This window comes from Gobius niger, assembly GCF_951799975.1.
Source record: "Gobius niger genome assembly, chromosome: 8".
Classification (NCBI taxonomy): domain Eukaryota; kingdom Metazoa; phylum Chordata; class Actinopteri; order Gobiiformes; family Gobiidae; genus Gobius; species Gobius niger.
Window position 1 is genome coordinate 8,220,539 of NC_136859.1, and position 15,799 is coordinate 8,236,337.

The 15,799-nt window shown below is 41.5% G+C and overlaps 1 protein-coding gene across 6 annotated transcripts in view; it reads right to left on the reverse strand.

The window, feature by feature from the left end:
- Positions 1-15,799, reverse strand: part of grik2 (glutamate receptor, ionotropic, kainate 2) — a 410,021-nt gene that overhangs the window by 86,035 nt on the left and 308,187 nt on the right. For all 6 annotated transcript variants that reach the window (XM_079561307.1, XM_079561303.1, XM_079561302.1 and 3 more), the window contains 2 exons: positions 13,075-13,281; positions 3,621-3,844 (listed from right to left, as the gene is read on the reverse strand). In XM_079561307.1, the coding sequence (XP_079417433.1) occupies positions 3,621-3,844; positions 13,075-13,281 (431 nt within the window). The remainder of the gene's footprint in view (positions 1-3,620; positions 3,845-13,074; positions 13,282-15,799) is intronic.

Below are 15,799 nucleotides of genomic sequence, written 5' to 3' on the forward strand. Positions count from 1 at the left end.
GTGAACATGTTAGTTCATCGCCCAGACATTCTTAATTGTTTATGTTCTTTTCTTAAGCCCCTGTTTTCAGCCACAGTCCAGAGAAGAGAGAGACATGAAGGAGACAGTTGTGAAAGTCTGTGTTTCTGCAGGGGCGCTGCTAACACACTTATGGCCTGGGGCAGAGGACCCCTGCAAAATACCCCACTAGCAAAAAAAAGATACCGGCAAGAAATAGTATTAATAAACTGAAATAATAACAGCAGTTGGCTTTCCCCAAATCTATATTTTTAGCGCCTATACAGCTCCTTTTACTTTTGTATGAAATAAATAAATAAAATAGATTTGAAATAAATGTGATTGTGATTAGAATTTAAGAGGAGCGGCAACGGCCGGTTTGTCAGGGGTCGCGGGAGGAGGGGTTGGGTGTAGTGCCCTTTTGATTTTTGAGCCCCTGCCCCTCTGTAGCTCTCTGCACGGCCCTGGTTTCTGATTAGCTTAGTTAATATACATTTTTACATCCAAATTCAAGAGTTAAGTTTGAGGTACATTTAATTACGTGGTTACCAATTCCGTTTGTCCTTTTTAGACTTATGCCTCTAATCCATTCTTTCTGCCACAGACTTCGAACGATCGACAATGAAAAGTGATTCCACAGCCAAGAAAGTGCTACCACAAACACACAAATGTTCACATGATGTCGCCCGCTTTCTCCAAAACTTAGCATTTCGCGAAACACTGTGAGACCGTTGTTTCCTAAACCCTGTGTTTTGGTTTGACATGCAGCTGCAGCAGTGTGGCATGCATTAGTTACAAAGGAGAGAGAGAGGAGCAGAGTGAGGGGTGGACTTTTACACACTTACCCAAACAATTGTGATAAAAGAAATTTAAAAAAAAGAACACTTAGGTGCATATTCTGAGCCAACTTAGATGACAGTTGTCGCGTCTTTTGCGTTTGAGTGATCATATTGCCGGTAACATCAGAAAAGACAAGTTTGTTAACTGTAAAACTGCCGGGGCGACCGCAACGAGTGAGAGAGGATGGGCCGTGCCAATAGTTTTAGAGTCAACGTGGATCTTTCCCTCTTTACTTACTTCACCATACTTCAACCACAGTAGTTATTGAGGCTAGTCAGCAAACATCAGCGCAAAATGACAGAAGCATTGTGGCATCAATTTGCTTTGAATTGGAAAACCTCTTTCCATGATTCGCGAAAGAATTGTACATGTATCCTGGACAACTGTGTGGCCGATTGTGACTGGATGAGCATTTGATGAATCTGTCTAGAAGAGGAGTGAAGGAGGACATCTTCCTAAAGAGACAGAACCCTATAATGAACAGACACTGAGGCCTATATGATTCAATTGTCTCAGTAAAGAGACTCGACATGGGCATAATCACGCTAATGAGACTGAGACGTCCCCCAGGCCAGGACTATTAACAGGCAGATACCATTTAGTGCCATTTAACAACTGGGGAGGTTAGTTTAGGTTAAACAAGGTGGAAGTCCAGCTGGAGTCCACAACAAAACATCTCCAATTCAAAACAACACAGTGCAGAACTTGAAAACCTTTCTACAGAGGTTGGTCTTGTCGAATCAATCGATCAATGACCAGTATCACAACAGAAGTTGCCTCACAGGGCCGCACCGAACATTAAGGCAATAAAACAGAACAAGAAATATGGCAAAGTTGTAAAGTTCAGGTGAAACAAGTATCCAGGCAAACATAATGTCCAATAAGTGTCAGCAGCAGGTGGCTTAGACTCTCCAGCATGGCAAGGAAAAACCCAGCAGGAGAAAAGAAAACGCTATGGGAGAACCACAGAAGGAGAGATCCACTCCCATGGACGGACAGGCTATAGAGACCCAGGGCCGAAGGATCCCTCAGATCAAGAAGCAACGTTTTAGAGACCTTTTCAGCTTGGTTCTTCTTTAGCAAGTTGCAAGTTATTCTAATTCAACAACAGCAATTATACCAACCTCTTCAACTTCAGACAGTCATTCATTCATGGTTGGTTGTCTTGTCAATGACAGAAGGTATCACCAATTGTGGGAAATTTACCATCAAACTTCATGTTACGAGATGATCGTCTCTACAACCAGAGCCACTGTTTCGACTGTCAAACATACAGTAACATCTTAGCCAAGTTCATACACAGCCTGGCCATAAAAGAGTTGTCTCATAGGGTTTGGGTTAGGGGGTTCAGCAGTTGGTCAGGTGTAGGTTCAGCAACATGGCAATCACTCTTCCAAGTCAACATTCTGGTCAAAGTTGCCGCTATTCAGATTGCTTGGGGTATTATCAAAGCTTACTAGGCTTTAAATGGAAGGCCATATCTTGTCAACTTTTCGATGTAAACATCTTGTGGCTTCCAATTCTTCCAGTCCTTCAAAACCTCTCCACACTCAAACGTTACAAGAAAAAATATCTTGATTCTTGCGCCGCTGTTGGCGACATAAAACACACTGAGCACCAAAGCGAATCCGTGAGTGATCCACCAAGGTCAATGCCAACGACGACGACGACAACAAGCCCGACGAATAAAAGAATCTGAAATTAGACTCAGCTGCGTCCCTGCCAAAGAAATGACTCCCTTTGAAAAGTTAATAACCACGGAACAAACCGGCGACTTGCGCTAAAGCAGTTTGTTTATTGATCGACCGCCCTTGTGTGGTGATTGAAGCATGGTGAGGCAAACCAGAGGGAAAGGGAAAAAGACATCAAGGAGACACTACATGGGAACAGCGAGGAGAGAGCATTCGCACAACACAACTTTAACACTGTCGCATACTCGCAGACGCACTCATTCAACACTACAGGCCTTTAGCTTCCCTGGGGTATTTAATGTATGATTTTTAACTGTGTTTTAGATTGAGAACTTGTTGGGCTGCTCAGCGGATGCTGAACGACCACTCAGAATTCTGGAATGCATTTGCAAACAATGTCTGAATAGCAAACTTTGAAATGTCCCAATGTCTTAATACTAGCATAAGGTTGAAACTAGTATTTATATTCCTTCAATATGTTATTTTTGACCTGGATTTAGATGATACTGATGATACTCGGTCCTGTTTGATTGATGTAGAAACATCAGCACTGAAACTACTGTTGTGGTCTTGAAAAACACATCCAGAATATCTATGAAGATTGTAGGAAGCAAAGGACAATATCAAGTGGAAACGAAAGTCACTAGTTTGGAAAGAACAAAATTTGTTTGATAGCTTCATTAACTGTGTGGACTTTTCGTCTTGACAATTCCTTTGTATTTTATGGTGCAATAATTTGACCATTTAATTGAAAACATTTGTTTTGTTTTGTCAGTGTTACACCACATTGAAGTTCAGAACAAAGTGTATAAGCTACATCAGCATTACTTGCAAAGCACTGCTAAACAGTTGAATTCCTGAAAAGTCGGTCAGTAACCAACCAGACAGCCTAACAATGCTAACAAGATCCTATTTTACAGCAGAATCTAAGTTATTATCAATCTCTTCAGGTTAGTTTATGTTAGCTCAGGTTTATCTTGCTGTTAGTCAGACAGACAATGATGACTTGGCGGTATATCTCCCGGCTGTGTGTGCAAAAATGTCAAAATATAGAGGAAGAAAAAGAAAATCTCTTCAAGTCGGACATGTTACCTGGCTATGACAAACAGCACACAACTGACACCCAAGTAAGCCAGCAGAATATACATCCAGATATCGGGCGAGAGGGGGTTGAGGAAGGAGAAGACGCCAGGGTTGGTCCCGTTGGGTTTTCGGTACAGAATACTTATCCCCAGCGTCATGTAGGGTTTGGAGAAGTCGATCACCTTCTCGCGGACGTACGTGATGGCCAAGGGAGCCACTGCCAGGTCGGCTCTCTGGAAGACAGGAAAAAGACAGGACAGAGAGGAAGAGGGATCAGAGAGAGAGTACAAGCAGATTTGGTCATTGGTTTGGGTATTTCGAATACAGTAGTGTCGGGGACCAAATCTTTTCATGTTTTACTAGGAGCCAATCACAATCGCTAACGACTCTCAAATGTGAACCGCATTTCATTCTCTCTCTCTCTAAATGTAGTGAGGCTATATCGTCAACTGGGTCGATGCTTCTGTGAATATAAGCGCAACGTCCTCAACTCAGTCAGCACAGCTCGGTCGACGATTTAACCTCACCAAGACTACTTCCAGGATGAATGAGAGTCTTCAAAAACATATTTCCATTATCTTGACATTCTGAGCATTTTCTTTTTCAGCTTGTTCTCAAAAGATGCTACACCCATTTATTTCTCATATTATAGTGACATTTGTTTTACCCCACATATTACTTGACATTTGCGACTAAAGTAACTGCTACTGTTTGCACTGCATTGTATTAGGAACAATTTGTATCAATTACAAACCAGAAGTCGTGTTCATTTGCAGATAGAATAGGGCAGAGGTCTCCAACCTTGTTTACCAAGTGAAGCATATGGCAGAGTTATGTTTTGAAGACACTGTTGTATCTATCTATCTTAGGTCGACTGGGGAGCCTAGATGATATTCCACCACAATTTAAGAAAATGACTATAAAAAGATAAGATTTGGGCTCTCATCATTTGCAAAAATAGAAAAAAAGTCTTATTTTAGGGACAGAAACATTAAAAAACACAATAATGTGTGCCGGTTTGCGCCCCCTTCAGGCTGTGTATATACAAAGAATAGATACACTGATTTGTAGTGTCAGGACAGTGATACATAGGCTGTCATAGTTCTTTATTTATTTTATATTTACTTATTCGACTGCCTCCTACCATCAACGTCTGTTTGCTGGACACCAGTAGCTCCCTGTTATAATCGCTGTAAAGAAAATGACTCTTTATATTTGACATTTAACATTTGCAGATGGTTTTCAACATGAACAAAATGAAAATGAATGTAAAATCTTTGGAGATCTACTTGGGCTGGAATGCTACTGGTTGAAGATTTCCAAAACTGGGACATGACAGTAATTCAATAGGTCAAAGAAGAATTAAGTAACTTGTTTAACTTAATAAATCCTTTTCGTAGTCCCTCTGGGGTAATACAAGTGTTAATAGGATGATTGAGGGTCTTTCATCTCCCCCTGGTGCCTCTGACCAGAAAACCACAATTGCAACTTTCCCTGCACCGGGTCAGAGGCGCAATACACACTAATAGAATCACGAAGAAGAAGCCAACAGGCTAACGGGCAAAGCTAACTGCGGGTTAGCGCCACTTTAGCAGTATTTACAGCCAAGTTTGAGTGAAATAATTATCTCCATTGTGTCATTGAGTTGTAGCACAATGTACAATATCCCTCTCTACCTTTGTCTTTTCTGTCAGCGTAGTATTTACTCTCACGGAAAACTAATGAGTTAAAAAAAACGCAACATGCTTCGACACCTGCAGTGGCGCTTTTGGCCTCTAGGGGCATGAGTTACTTAGTTCTGCGTAAGAAGCAAGTGATAAAGTAGCTCAGTGCAGCTTGTGGGGACTCTGATGATCAATGCCAAATTTTAACAATGACAATAGAATTTTATGGAGGTCAGACATTTTTATCAATATATGTATCATTAAGACAAAGATGTAATCCAATCTTACAGTTTATAAATACAGCTAATGAATTTGGTCTCCATCGGAAAATGTCTCTGGTCAGCTCTCTGTCAGACAGCACAACACAGAGGGGCGAGACGGCCATAAGTCACTGACACAGGAAGCATTTAGAGCCAATCAAATTAAGAGAACAGCGTCTTTAAACACTATCGGCCTGTCCGGGGGCACTTAGCTGAAATTTAATGCCAGCAGTTTCAGCCTATATCCGCAATGGGCCTATTCTGAAGAAGACTTACTGTAAATTATTTTTGGACATTCTTTGTGAGATACTGAGATTACAGTACGTTCGGCCAAAAGTGTGTGTAGCTGTTTGTGTTGCAAAATAAATGAAGATGACTAAGGAAGGAGAGGAGTACTGTAAGTGCTATTACGAAACACAGTGGAGTCAAAAGTGCACAATAAAATAATTGTTAATGGCAGATTAGTGCTGAAAGTGGCAAATGTATTACCTTTTTAATATCTAAACCTTGAACTCTCTCTCGCTCTCTCTAGTAAAGTATCTCTTTGTTTGGCGACCGAGAGTTCCCTCAAAAACAACAGAAAGAAAGTGAGATCCTCCATGGTCCCCCTGGTCATGGGGCCCCTTGTCGAATGCCATGACCAACTCTCAGTCACACACGGCTCTGTATGTTGGCTGTTGCAACATTTTACACACAGACAGAAGACAGCGGTGAGTTTTGTTACGGGACGAGTGCCTCGGTTTCTTTTTCTCTTCATTCACTCCCAGAGCATGTCAATATAGTTTTTCATTTCTATTATTTAGTAATAATAATAGGAGTTCTTGGTACCAAGATGGGCGGTAGTTGTACAAGTCAAACTAAAACTTGGATGAGAAGCGACACATCCAACACTAAACTAAAGAGTACAAATGACAGTTTAAAGTGCCTGTGAGAGGTTTTAATGCTTTTGAAAATACGACGTATTTAGATGGATGACATCTGTTGTAAGTAATATTTCAGTGAAGCAGCAATGGTGGGCAGAAAAGTAATTTTTATTTTTATTCTACTGGCTCTCATTCATCCAGAGAGTATCCATCACAGAAAAGGTTAAATCATCGACTGGACTGGGTTTTGGTAAAGTTGAGGACATTTCATTTCAAGTCACAGAAGCAGCTTATTCGCTCTTTCAGTCATAAAAGACACTAATACCAAACTGGAGTGGTCTTTAAAGGAGCTAGATGCAGTCATTTTAGTCATTTTATGCTCACTACTGCCACCTCAGGTCTTATGCTTCTATATTAAGCTCATGCATGACGGCCTTCAGACTCGAATTAACACCTTTTTGAGTGACAGTGCAGGATTTTAGAGGCAGTTGTGGTGAACAGCTTTGAGCTCATTCTAAACATTAGGTCATGGCTGGAACATGTAGGGGGAGGAAAATACTTAGTTTTAACATTTTAAAAACTCTGTATAGTCCCTTTAAAAACGAAGAAACGAAAAAGAAGTCTAAGAAACCTAAGAACCTAAGAAAATGCTTCTGTGTCTAGAAGCAAAACATCCTCAACTTTACCAAAACCCAGTCCAGTTGATGATTTAACCTTTTCTACGATACTGACAGGAAGTGACATAGATAGAGGGAAAGTCTTATCGCAGTTTGACTCATTTCCATTGACATAACATAGTTGGCACGGCAACCGTTTAAAATTCTTTGCCTCTATCTATGTCACTTCCTGTCAGTTTCCAATAAGGAAGTGAATCACAAAAATGGTCAAACTAAAGAAGGTGGGCAATTGTTTTTTTTTTTTTTTAGCAAAATCTTAAATATAATTGTGTTAGCAATGTTTAAAGGGACTATACAGAGTTTAAAAATGTCAAAATTATGTATTTTCTTCCCCCTACTGTTTCACCAATGTCCTAATGTGTAGAATGAGCTCAGACCTGTTCACCACAACTGCCTCTAAAATCCTGCACTGTCACTCAAAAAGGCGTTCATTCGGGTCCGAAGTGCCGTCATGCACGAGCTTAATATAGAAGCTGCAGTTGCGCATAAGACCTGAGGTGGCAGTAGTGAGCATAAAATGGCACAACTTGCATCTTGCCCCTTTAAGCTCCTCTTTTTGCATTCGACCCCAGTGGCAGGACGGCTAGAAGGCCACAAGCTCCACTTATGTTCTCATGCAGCTGAAGACATGGCTGTCCGGGCGAGCTTTTAGCTGACAAGGCTGTAAACGTCCAGGTGTTGGTTTCCCCCATCAGTCTTAAATATCCTGGTACTGACATTAGCATGTGTTGGGCCGCATAAATGACAATGCCAAGTTGTTACGTCTCCTTAAACGTTAAAAACTCATGTCTGTTTTTGAGGGACACAAATTTGACTTCCCTGGAGCCATGCCGTGAGTCGTGTGCAGCCAATTCATCCCCGAGTGATGTATGGCAACCTTCAAGGGACAAAAAGGATGTATCTTTGAGGAATGCACTACTTGACCTTGTTGGCAGCGTTTAGCATTTATAGTCACAAAGCAGCTCCTTTTAGATTTATTAAGTGTCAACCCACAGCGCGCTTTTGAGCCCCGATACGGAAACATGACTTTCCTGGAAATCGCTGCTCACATCCGCCCATTAAAGTCTATCTCCTCCGCACACATTTCAAATACAAATGTGTCATGTGCCTTCGCCAAAGGACGGATTAGCATCGTAAATATCTCCAAACAATGCGATAATTCTGAAGACTTATCAAAATACTGGGGGTTTAAATGCGCACATATTTAGTCAGGTGAAGCAATTCGTAAGACGGGGAGAACATCTGAGTAATTTTAGCTTCTCAAAGCAAATCTTTTGCCAGACGTTAACAGTGAGAGTGTGTGAAATCAATACAGAGAAAGAGTAAAGAGTGCCAGGCCAAAACGTTATATTTAAAACTGGTGTGAATAAGTGGATACGCCTGGAAAAGTTTCAGCACTTGAGACATCACTGTGAAAAGAGAATTAATATATGGCCATGAGGCACGGTGAGGTTGGGGATTGGGCTGCTTGATATGACAAAAATAAATCCATATTTGGTAACTGTCTGTAACTGGTTTATACAGGCAAAAGCAAGTCGAATGTAATGCTTTTAATGGCCAAATACTGTATTTTAAAGCAGTGCTAAGTAACTCTTGCCACTAGAGGCCATAAGCGCAACTGCAGGTGTCGTAGCAAGTTGCGATTTTTTAACTTATTAATTGTCCGTGAGAGGAAATACTACACTGACAGAAAAGGTGAAGGGAGAGAGGGATATTGCACATCCAATTATGCAATGGAAATATGTTTTTCACTCAAACTTGGCTGTAAATACTGTTTAAAGTGAGGCTAGCTCGCAGTTAGCTTTGCCCTTGTGAGCTTCTTCTTCGTGATTTCATTAGTGTGTATTGGTGACTCCGACCCGGTGGCAGTCAAGTTGCAATTGTGGTTTTCTGGCCAGAGACATCAGGGGGAGATGAAAGACCCTCCAATAATCCATTAACACTTGTTTTACCCCCACAGGGACTACAGCAAGGATTTATTAAGGTAAACACGTTACTTAGTACTGCGTTAATGCCACAAACACATCAAAATTGGGGCAAATCAAACAGAGGAAAGAGAAATAGGACGAAATGGGAAACTTTTGGACCAAAACTGAAACTGAATATGTTTGAAACCAAAACATTTTGCCATTTAAAAAAATAAAAGTTGGTGAGAGATGTCACACCTTTCCTTCTTTATGTTTTTATTTTCTGAAAAATGCTTGGTTTTCACCTATTGTATCGATATCGAGATATCTGGCATGAATATCGCGATATGAAATTTTGTCGATTTCGTTCCGCCCTAGTTTGAATCCAATTTCATGGTTTTTTCATGACTTGATTTTGGCACATTTCATTTAATAACTTTAAATGCTTTTTTAACCTATTAAGCCTATTAAGGAGTGCATTTTCGCCAGTTTGCCTTTACCCAAATCTAAAGTCCAAATCTAAAGTCTGAAATTTGACGGAAACGAGGATGAAAATGCAACAAAAGAGTGACAAAAACAGTGAAAAGAAATGTAAAAAAAAAGCAAGGAAAAGATCAGTTTAGATCCATTTCGTAGGTCTTAGCTTTCAAATGAGATGTTACACTGGCCTATAGGCTGTAAGCTTTGAGATTTGGGGGTTAACAGGATAATGCCCCGCAGAAACCCTGTATTAAGTCCTTTTTTCTTCTTTTTCATCAAATTGAGTCAAAGCAAAACATTAAAAGTAATCTTGTGCTTTGTTATAGGCTCTGTGAGCAAAAAAACAAAACATAAATCCCAGACCTATTCTGCTTTGTATGCATTGTGCTATAGCAGTCTGGATATTGCATCACTGAATATTGCAGCCCTTGTTGCAGAGCTGTCCTAGGGAGCATTTCAAAATGTATCCACTGAAAAATATAAAAACACCAGCTCAGTCTGTTAAAATAACTTGTGCTGAGTGAGTTTGACCACAATGGCAGCTTTATAGACTTAAATCAATAATATTCCCGCATCACCGGAAGAGCACTGTGGCTCTATAATCAGAAAAATAAGAAAGAGGTAAAATATCAGTTTAAAATTACAGGGTTTAGGGTGGGTTTTTTTTCAGACGCCGCTAATGCCCCGCTGCAGAGCTAGAATTCAGAAAACTCCTTCAATCTCAGGAGTGTGATGAAAACTACATATCCACAAATGAGAAGTGAAGCTGTTCTTTGCTGAGCCTGGAGCCAGCGTTAACTGTCCGCCGTGGTTACTTTTTTGGGCTAAATGCATTTAGATTAGGTTCCTTCCCTTGCTCCTGGCATTAGACAGGCTACAGATAACTTCACTAAATTCTTCTGACAGCACATCGCCAACATGTTCAACTCAATTCAGCGTTTTCTCCCCGTCTCCAGTGGTTTCAAGTGAGGCCGCACGAGTCTCCCTGGTCATGTGTCTGAAGCAATATTGTATGTCAATGTTGAAACGAAAACATGTAGATTCAAACATGGACCAAATGGCCTCCACAAAGGGACAAGACAGAGAGGCCTTGGCAAGCTCTCACTGTATTTGTAGCACCACATGTTATGTTACAGCTATGGACACATGCTGTGGCTTGTTTGAAAGGGGAGACTCTAAGCTCTCCGTAGGTGACAACAGTGCAATTCTATGTGCCTCGGTTCCTGAGAAGTCCAAGCTACCAGAGGTTAGTTTTGATTTTTCTACAAACGGAGATAACGGGGGTTTTATGCAACACTCTCCTTTCTGATTAACTCCACTCTCCAACTCTCTCCTCTCTGGACGGACACTAACGTGTGAAGAGGCAAATGCTTAAATATCTCAGTTTTAAGTCAATTTTCAACGACAACATTGTTGACACGTTTTGAAACACCGCGTGTTGCTGCAGATCAAAGGCTTTTATTCATTTAGTCGCATGTGCATTTAAACAGCCTGGTTCTGGGATTGAAGATTTAACCCGGATGTTTCTCAGTCGTCCTTTGACCGATTTTGACCATTTAAAAACTCAGAGAAATGTTAAAATCTCAACTGTTTCGATCTCTCCATGGCTCTCCAACGCGCTTCTCCCTCTCCAGAGCGAGGGAGAAGTGTCGGCTTTACAGCTGTTCACTGCGCAACACCACGCCCCTTCGGACAAAAAAAAAGAAAGAAAAGATATGCAATAATATATATAAAATGTATAATTAAATGTTTATAAAAAAAGTTTTTAATCATCATTTATTTCACTTCTGTTCATCGCAGAGCTACCAAAATCACACATAAGGTGCATTAGTGTCGAGTTTTGTAATAAACTAATATAATAATAATAAAACGCAAAAATACGTTTTTCTGTTTTTGGCACTCAATGGAAAAAAAAAATGGAATAACAATCCAAATAAATGGACTGACGGTAAATATTGTGCCCAAAAATATATATAATTTATCTGTCATTTCTTGAACAATAAGTCGATAATATAGTAGGTATCGTGACAACCCTGGATGGTTCCCTAATACATGTTATTAGTGGAGAACCTGCACAGACACAGGGAGAACACAAAAACTCTTTACAGAATCGAACAGAGCACCTTCGGACTGGTTTTCACTAGGTTTTCAAATGTTTTAACCTATTAACTTATGGTTAATTATTGTCCCATGATTTTTATCTTTAAACTTTTCAAAATGACAAAATGTTTATCAAATTCCCCGACAGTAGCTACTAAAGACGCAGACAAAGCAGACCAGTCAGCCAGCGTTTAGGGAGGCCCGACCCCTGTAGCGAAGCCTGTAATGAGGACACCGATCCACAGTGCAGACTCGGCAGTTTTCCCGCCGTGCTCTTGGGCCATGCACTGCGATGGAGTGAACGGTGAGCAGACTGTGTTTTAATAAGATCTGCAGGGAAAGCTCTCCTGACAGGACCAAGGCTCTCCACGCTCCGATGTGCTGCCAAAACAGAGGCGCCGGTTTTCAAAAGCATCTTTGGAGCTTAGGGTCGTCTCCAACAGTGTCATGGAGCAACACATGTCATCATTATCGAAGACAAGGCTTTACAAAGGGCTTACATTGAGGAACAATATCCAATTTCTCCTTGTTTCAAATGCCATAATGTCAATATCCATGTAGAACAACCTCAGGAGCTAACTGCTTTTTTCCCCTGACAAGAACTGTATTTGAGATTAGATTTGTGAATTTACTCACTACAAAAGGTTCTTTGACGCAATCCTGAGTAGCAACAAAAACAAGCTGTTGTTGCGGCTAACTTCCTGTGTGCTGTACGGTTTCCTGTGCCATTTTCTTTTTAAACAAATTTAAAAATAAGATCAAAAAGAAAAAAAGTCGGGATTATGCTTTTTCCAGGTAAAACGTCAAATACATCTTTATCACTATCTTTGTGGATTAGAAAATTCAATACTGATCTAAAACCGCCGAAAACAAAATATCCAGTTGCTTCACTTCCTGGTCCTCTGAGCGACCTAAAATAAGCCCCTCCCATCTTGCTCCCCTTCGCTTTGCAGCTGTTTCAATAAAGCATAACAAAAAGCATTTTAATTTTGGGAAAAGGAGTAGTTTTTAGGGAACTTTCGCCGCTATGCGAAGAATAACCAATGGTGAAGAACGAAAGATTACTGAAAGATGCGCTACAACATTGTAATATGGCAAAAAGCTCTAAAAGGTTGACTTTAATCCAAAGTGTCATCAATAGATCTTATTGCGAATGAATTCAGATTGTGGAGATATTTTCGCATTCACCAGGAATGAAATGAATGTTGGCCTTTATGCTAATGTTAGCCTTTAGCTTCAGGACTAAAACATCTATGCACACAAAGGTCTCCCTTGGTGAAGTATTTGTATCGTACATAAACAAGTTTTAAGGTATTAGCTAGCAGCTGGATGTTTTTTTTGTTTTTGTTTTTGTTTTAATAGTACTCCCCATAGGAATTAAACTAGAACAGGAAACAGAAAGTGGGCGGGAACTAGCATGTCACATTCAGTCCCCCAGCCATACTTTGCACACTTTGATTTGGACTGCAAGCCCTAATCACATCATTAGTTTATTAAAAGCCATGTACTCACGTGGTCCATGAGCTCCTTGACCATGCCGTTCCACTGCCCGGAGTTCTCGTCCGGAGCGCCGTACTTGCCGTCCTCCACCAGGCGGATCTCGTAGCTGAAGCCCAGGATGGCGGCCAGCTCGCGGAGCAGGTCGATGCAGTAGCCCTCAAAGCGGTCATTCCCGTACAGCGGCTTATCCGACTTCTTAAACATCACGTACGGCTCCTCCTGGTGGACACACACGGGCACAGCAGGGGTGAGTCCACTTGTGTGATACCATTTCCATCAAGCAGAATTAAAGCGCCCTCATAAACTCATGGCACCTTGGTAAATATGGGAAAAGAATGTTGTGAAACTTGGCATATTTATTTTATATTTACAAAAGTCCCAGACACAGAATAGGGAGACAATAACAGCAATTAAAGTGTGACACAGAAGAATATCTAGCCCCAAAGTTGTTGGTTTTCATTTGTCGTGTGAAAGGTAGTGTGATTACAGGTGCAATTGTTGATTTAGAGAATGGCAGCCACATCTCAGAGCAGAAAATACAAACCAACTTCACTTTCTGAAACAGTAGTGCTTCATGATGCTGGAGCGAGCAGCCTTTAGGCCTGTGTAACACCTCATTTGAAAGCTCAGACCAACGAAACTGATTTTGCTGCTTTCTCATAGCTTTTTTGACGCCTTTTCGGTCTTTCATCTCCCCCTGGTGTCTCTGGCTAGAAAACCGCCCTCGCAACTTACCTGCCTCCGGGTCGGAGGCGCAATACAATCAAATAGAATCACTAAGAAGAAGCTAACAGGCTAACGGGCAAAGCTAACTGCGGGCTAGCACCACTTAAAGAGTATTTACAGCCAAGTTTGAGTGAAAAAAAAATATCTCCATTGTGTAATTGAAAGTACAATATCCCTCTCTCCCTTTGTCTTTTCTGTCAGCGTAGGATTTACTCCCACGGATAATTAATGAGTAAAAAAACGCAACATGCTATGACATCTGCAGTGGTGCTTATGGCCTCTTGAGGCATGAGTTATTTACTTCTGCTTTAAAGGAGGACAAATCAAATTGTGTTCCACTAGGCTACTAGAAAAAAACAATCAGATGTGGTGCCTTTAATGGGCTCTTTACAATGTGATGCCTCTTGAACGCAGCCTTTGAAAGCCACGGGCCTTTGTCACAGAGGAGTGATATAGGAGCTCGGTGGTCAGTCCAAATGTCTTGATACGGTGAGATGGCTGAGGAGTGGGGAGAGCGGCGTGTAGCGTGACCATAATAGCAGATAATCCCCCCGTATCAGTGAGTGCGAGCAGCTCCTTGGTCTCAGTGGGCTGGCGGAGGGCCCGGGCACCAGCGCTCCCTTTGTCCCCCCAGATAAGAGCGAGTGATAGACGCACACAAAGGCGGCAGCGTTGGGGCGTCGCTTCCCCCAGTGTTCGGGGCTAACAGCTGCGGAGATTACTAATGTCTTCTTTCATATGGCATCCTGTCTCCGCCGCCTCCACCAGCACATCTCTTTCCACTGGCACTTCCTCATCCTCTCCGCTATCCGCCATCTGTCTCTGTTAGCTTTAGCGCCCGGATTCGCACCGCGGCTCCCACCCCGCCTCTGTTTCTCCCTCGCTCACTCGCCGAAATAACGTCCAAAATATATCATAAGGCAGGTGTTGTTTATAGTAGCACGGCGCCAGGGCGGAAACAAAGAAATCATTACCGAGAGCTAACAGCCTCGGCGCGTTCAGGGCCAGGGAAGATGGCGATTGCTACAGATTGGGCGGATGAAAAGAGCAGGTAAAACAAGGACGTTTCTCAGATCATATATTATTCTCATGGGTTGATTTCTTACCTTGAGGCTTAAACAGGAGCTTTTATCGTGTGCTTGTAAGATAATGTTTATTGCAGTACTGTGTTTTATAAGACTATCTACACATTTCAAAACATTGTCGACAGCAGGGGGCATGGACAGCAGTGGAAAACGGCTAAAAGCACATTTACTAGATTCAGAATAGATTGCATCGCCCTTGTCAGCGAACAGGTTCACAAACTAGGAATTTTCTTTTGTGTAAATGTTTTTTTAAATGCTCGGTCACAGTTTAACCTGTGACCGAGCACATTTTCTCCAGTTCAGCTTTACCCGCGTGGAAAAGCTTCTTGAAAAAAAGCGGCAAGACCTTTCAAATGAGACGTCACACAATAGCCTAGGCTGTACACTCCAGTCGGGAAACTTTTAGATTTGGGTAAAGCCTAAACTGGAGAGAATGTACTCTGTTCAGGTGGGGGTTAAGAGGTTAACGCACAACATAGATTAAGATGCAATAAAATAACAATTTAACACAACAGCGAGAATGGATTTACAGATGTGCAGATGCATTACGTAAGTAGCGATAGCAGTGAGTGTGAACATAATGCAACACAATAACACAATACTAGTAAGACACGGTTCACAGTGAAGGCAATCTGAGCACTGATACGATCAGGTGAAGATACTACATGGTCTTAAAAAGATAGAAGATAACTTTCTGGAGAGGAAGGCCTGGCTCTGGCCAACTGACTTTGGATGGGAGGACTGGAAATGTGATGAAGCAGCAGCTCCAATGGTAGATGTGGATGGTATAGGTAGGGAGTTTAAATGGGTGAGCAACAATCACATTATAGTCAATGCCGACCAGGACTAAAACATGCAAGAATTAAACAACATACAATTCTAAGTATGTATTTTGTTTGGGTAAAGTCAACAATTAGCATGTGGAG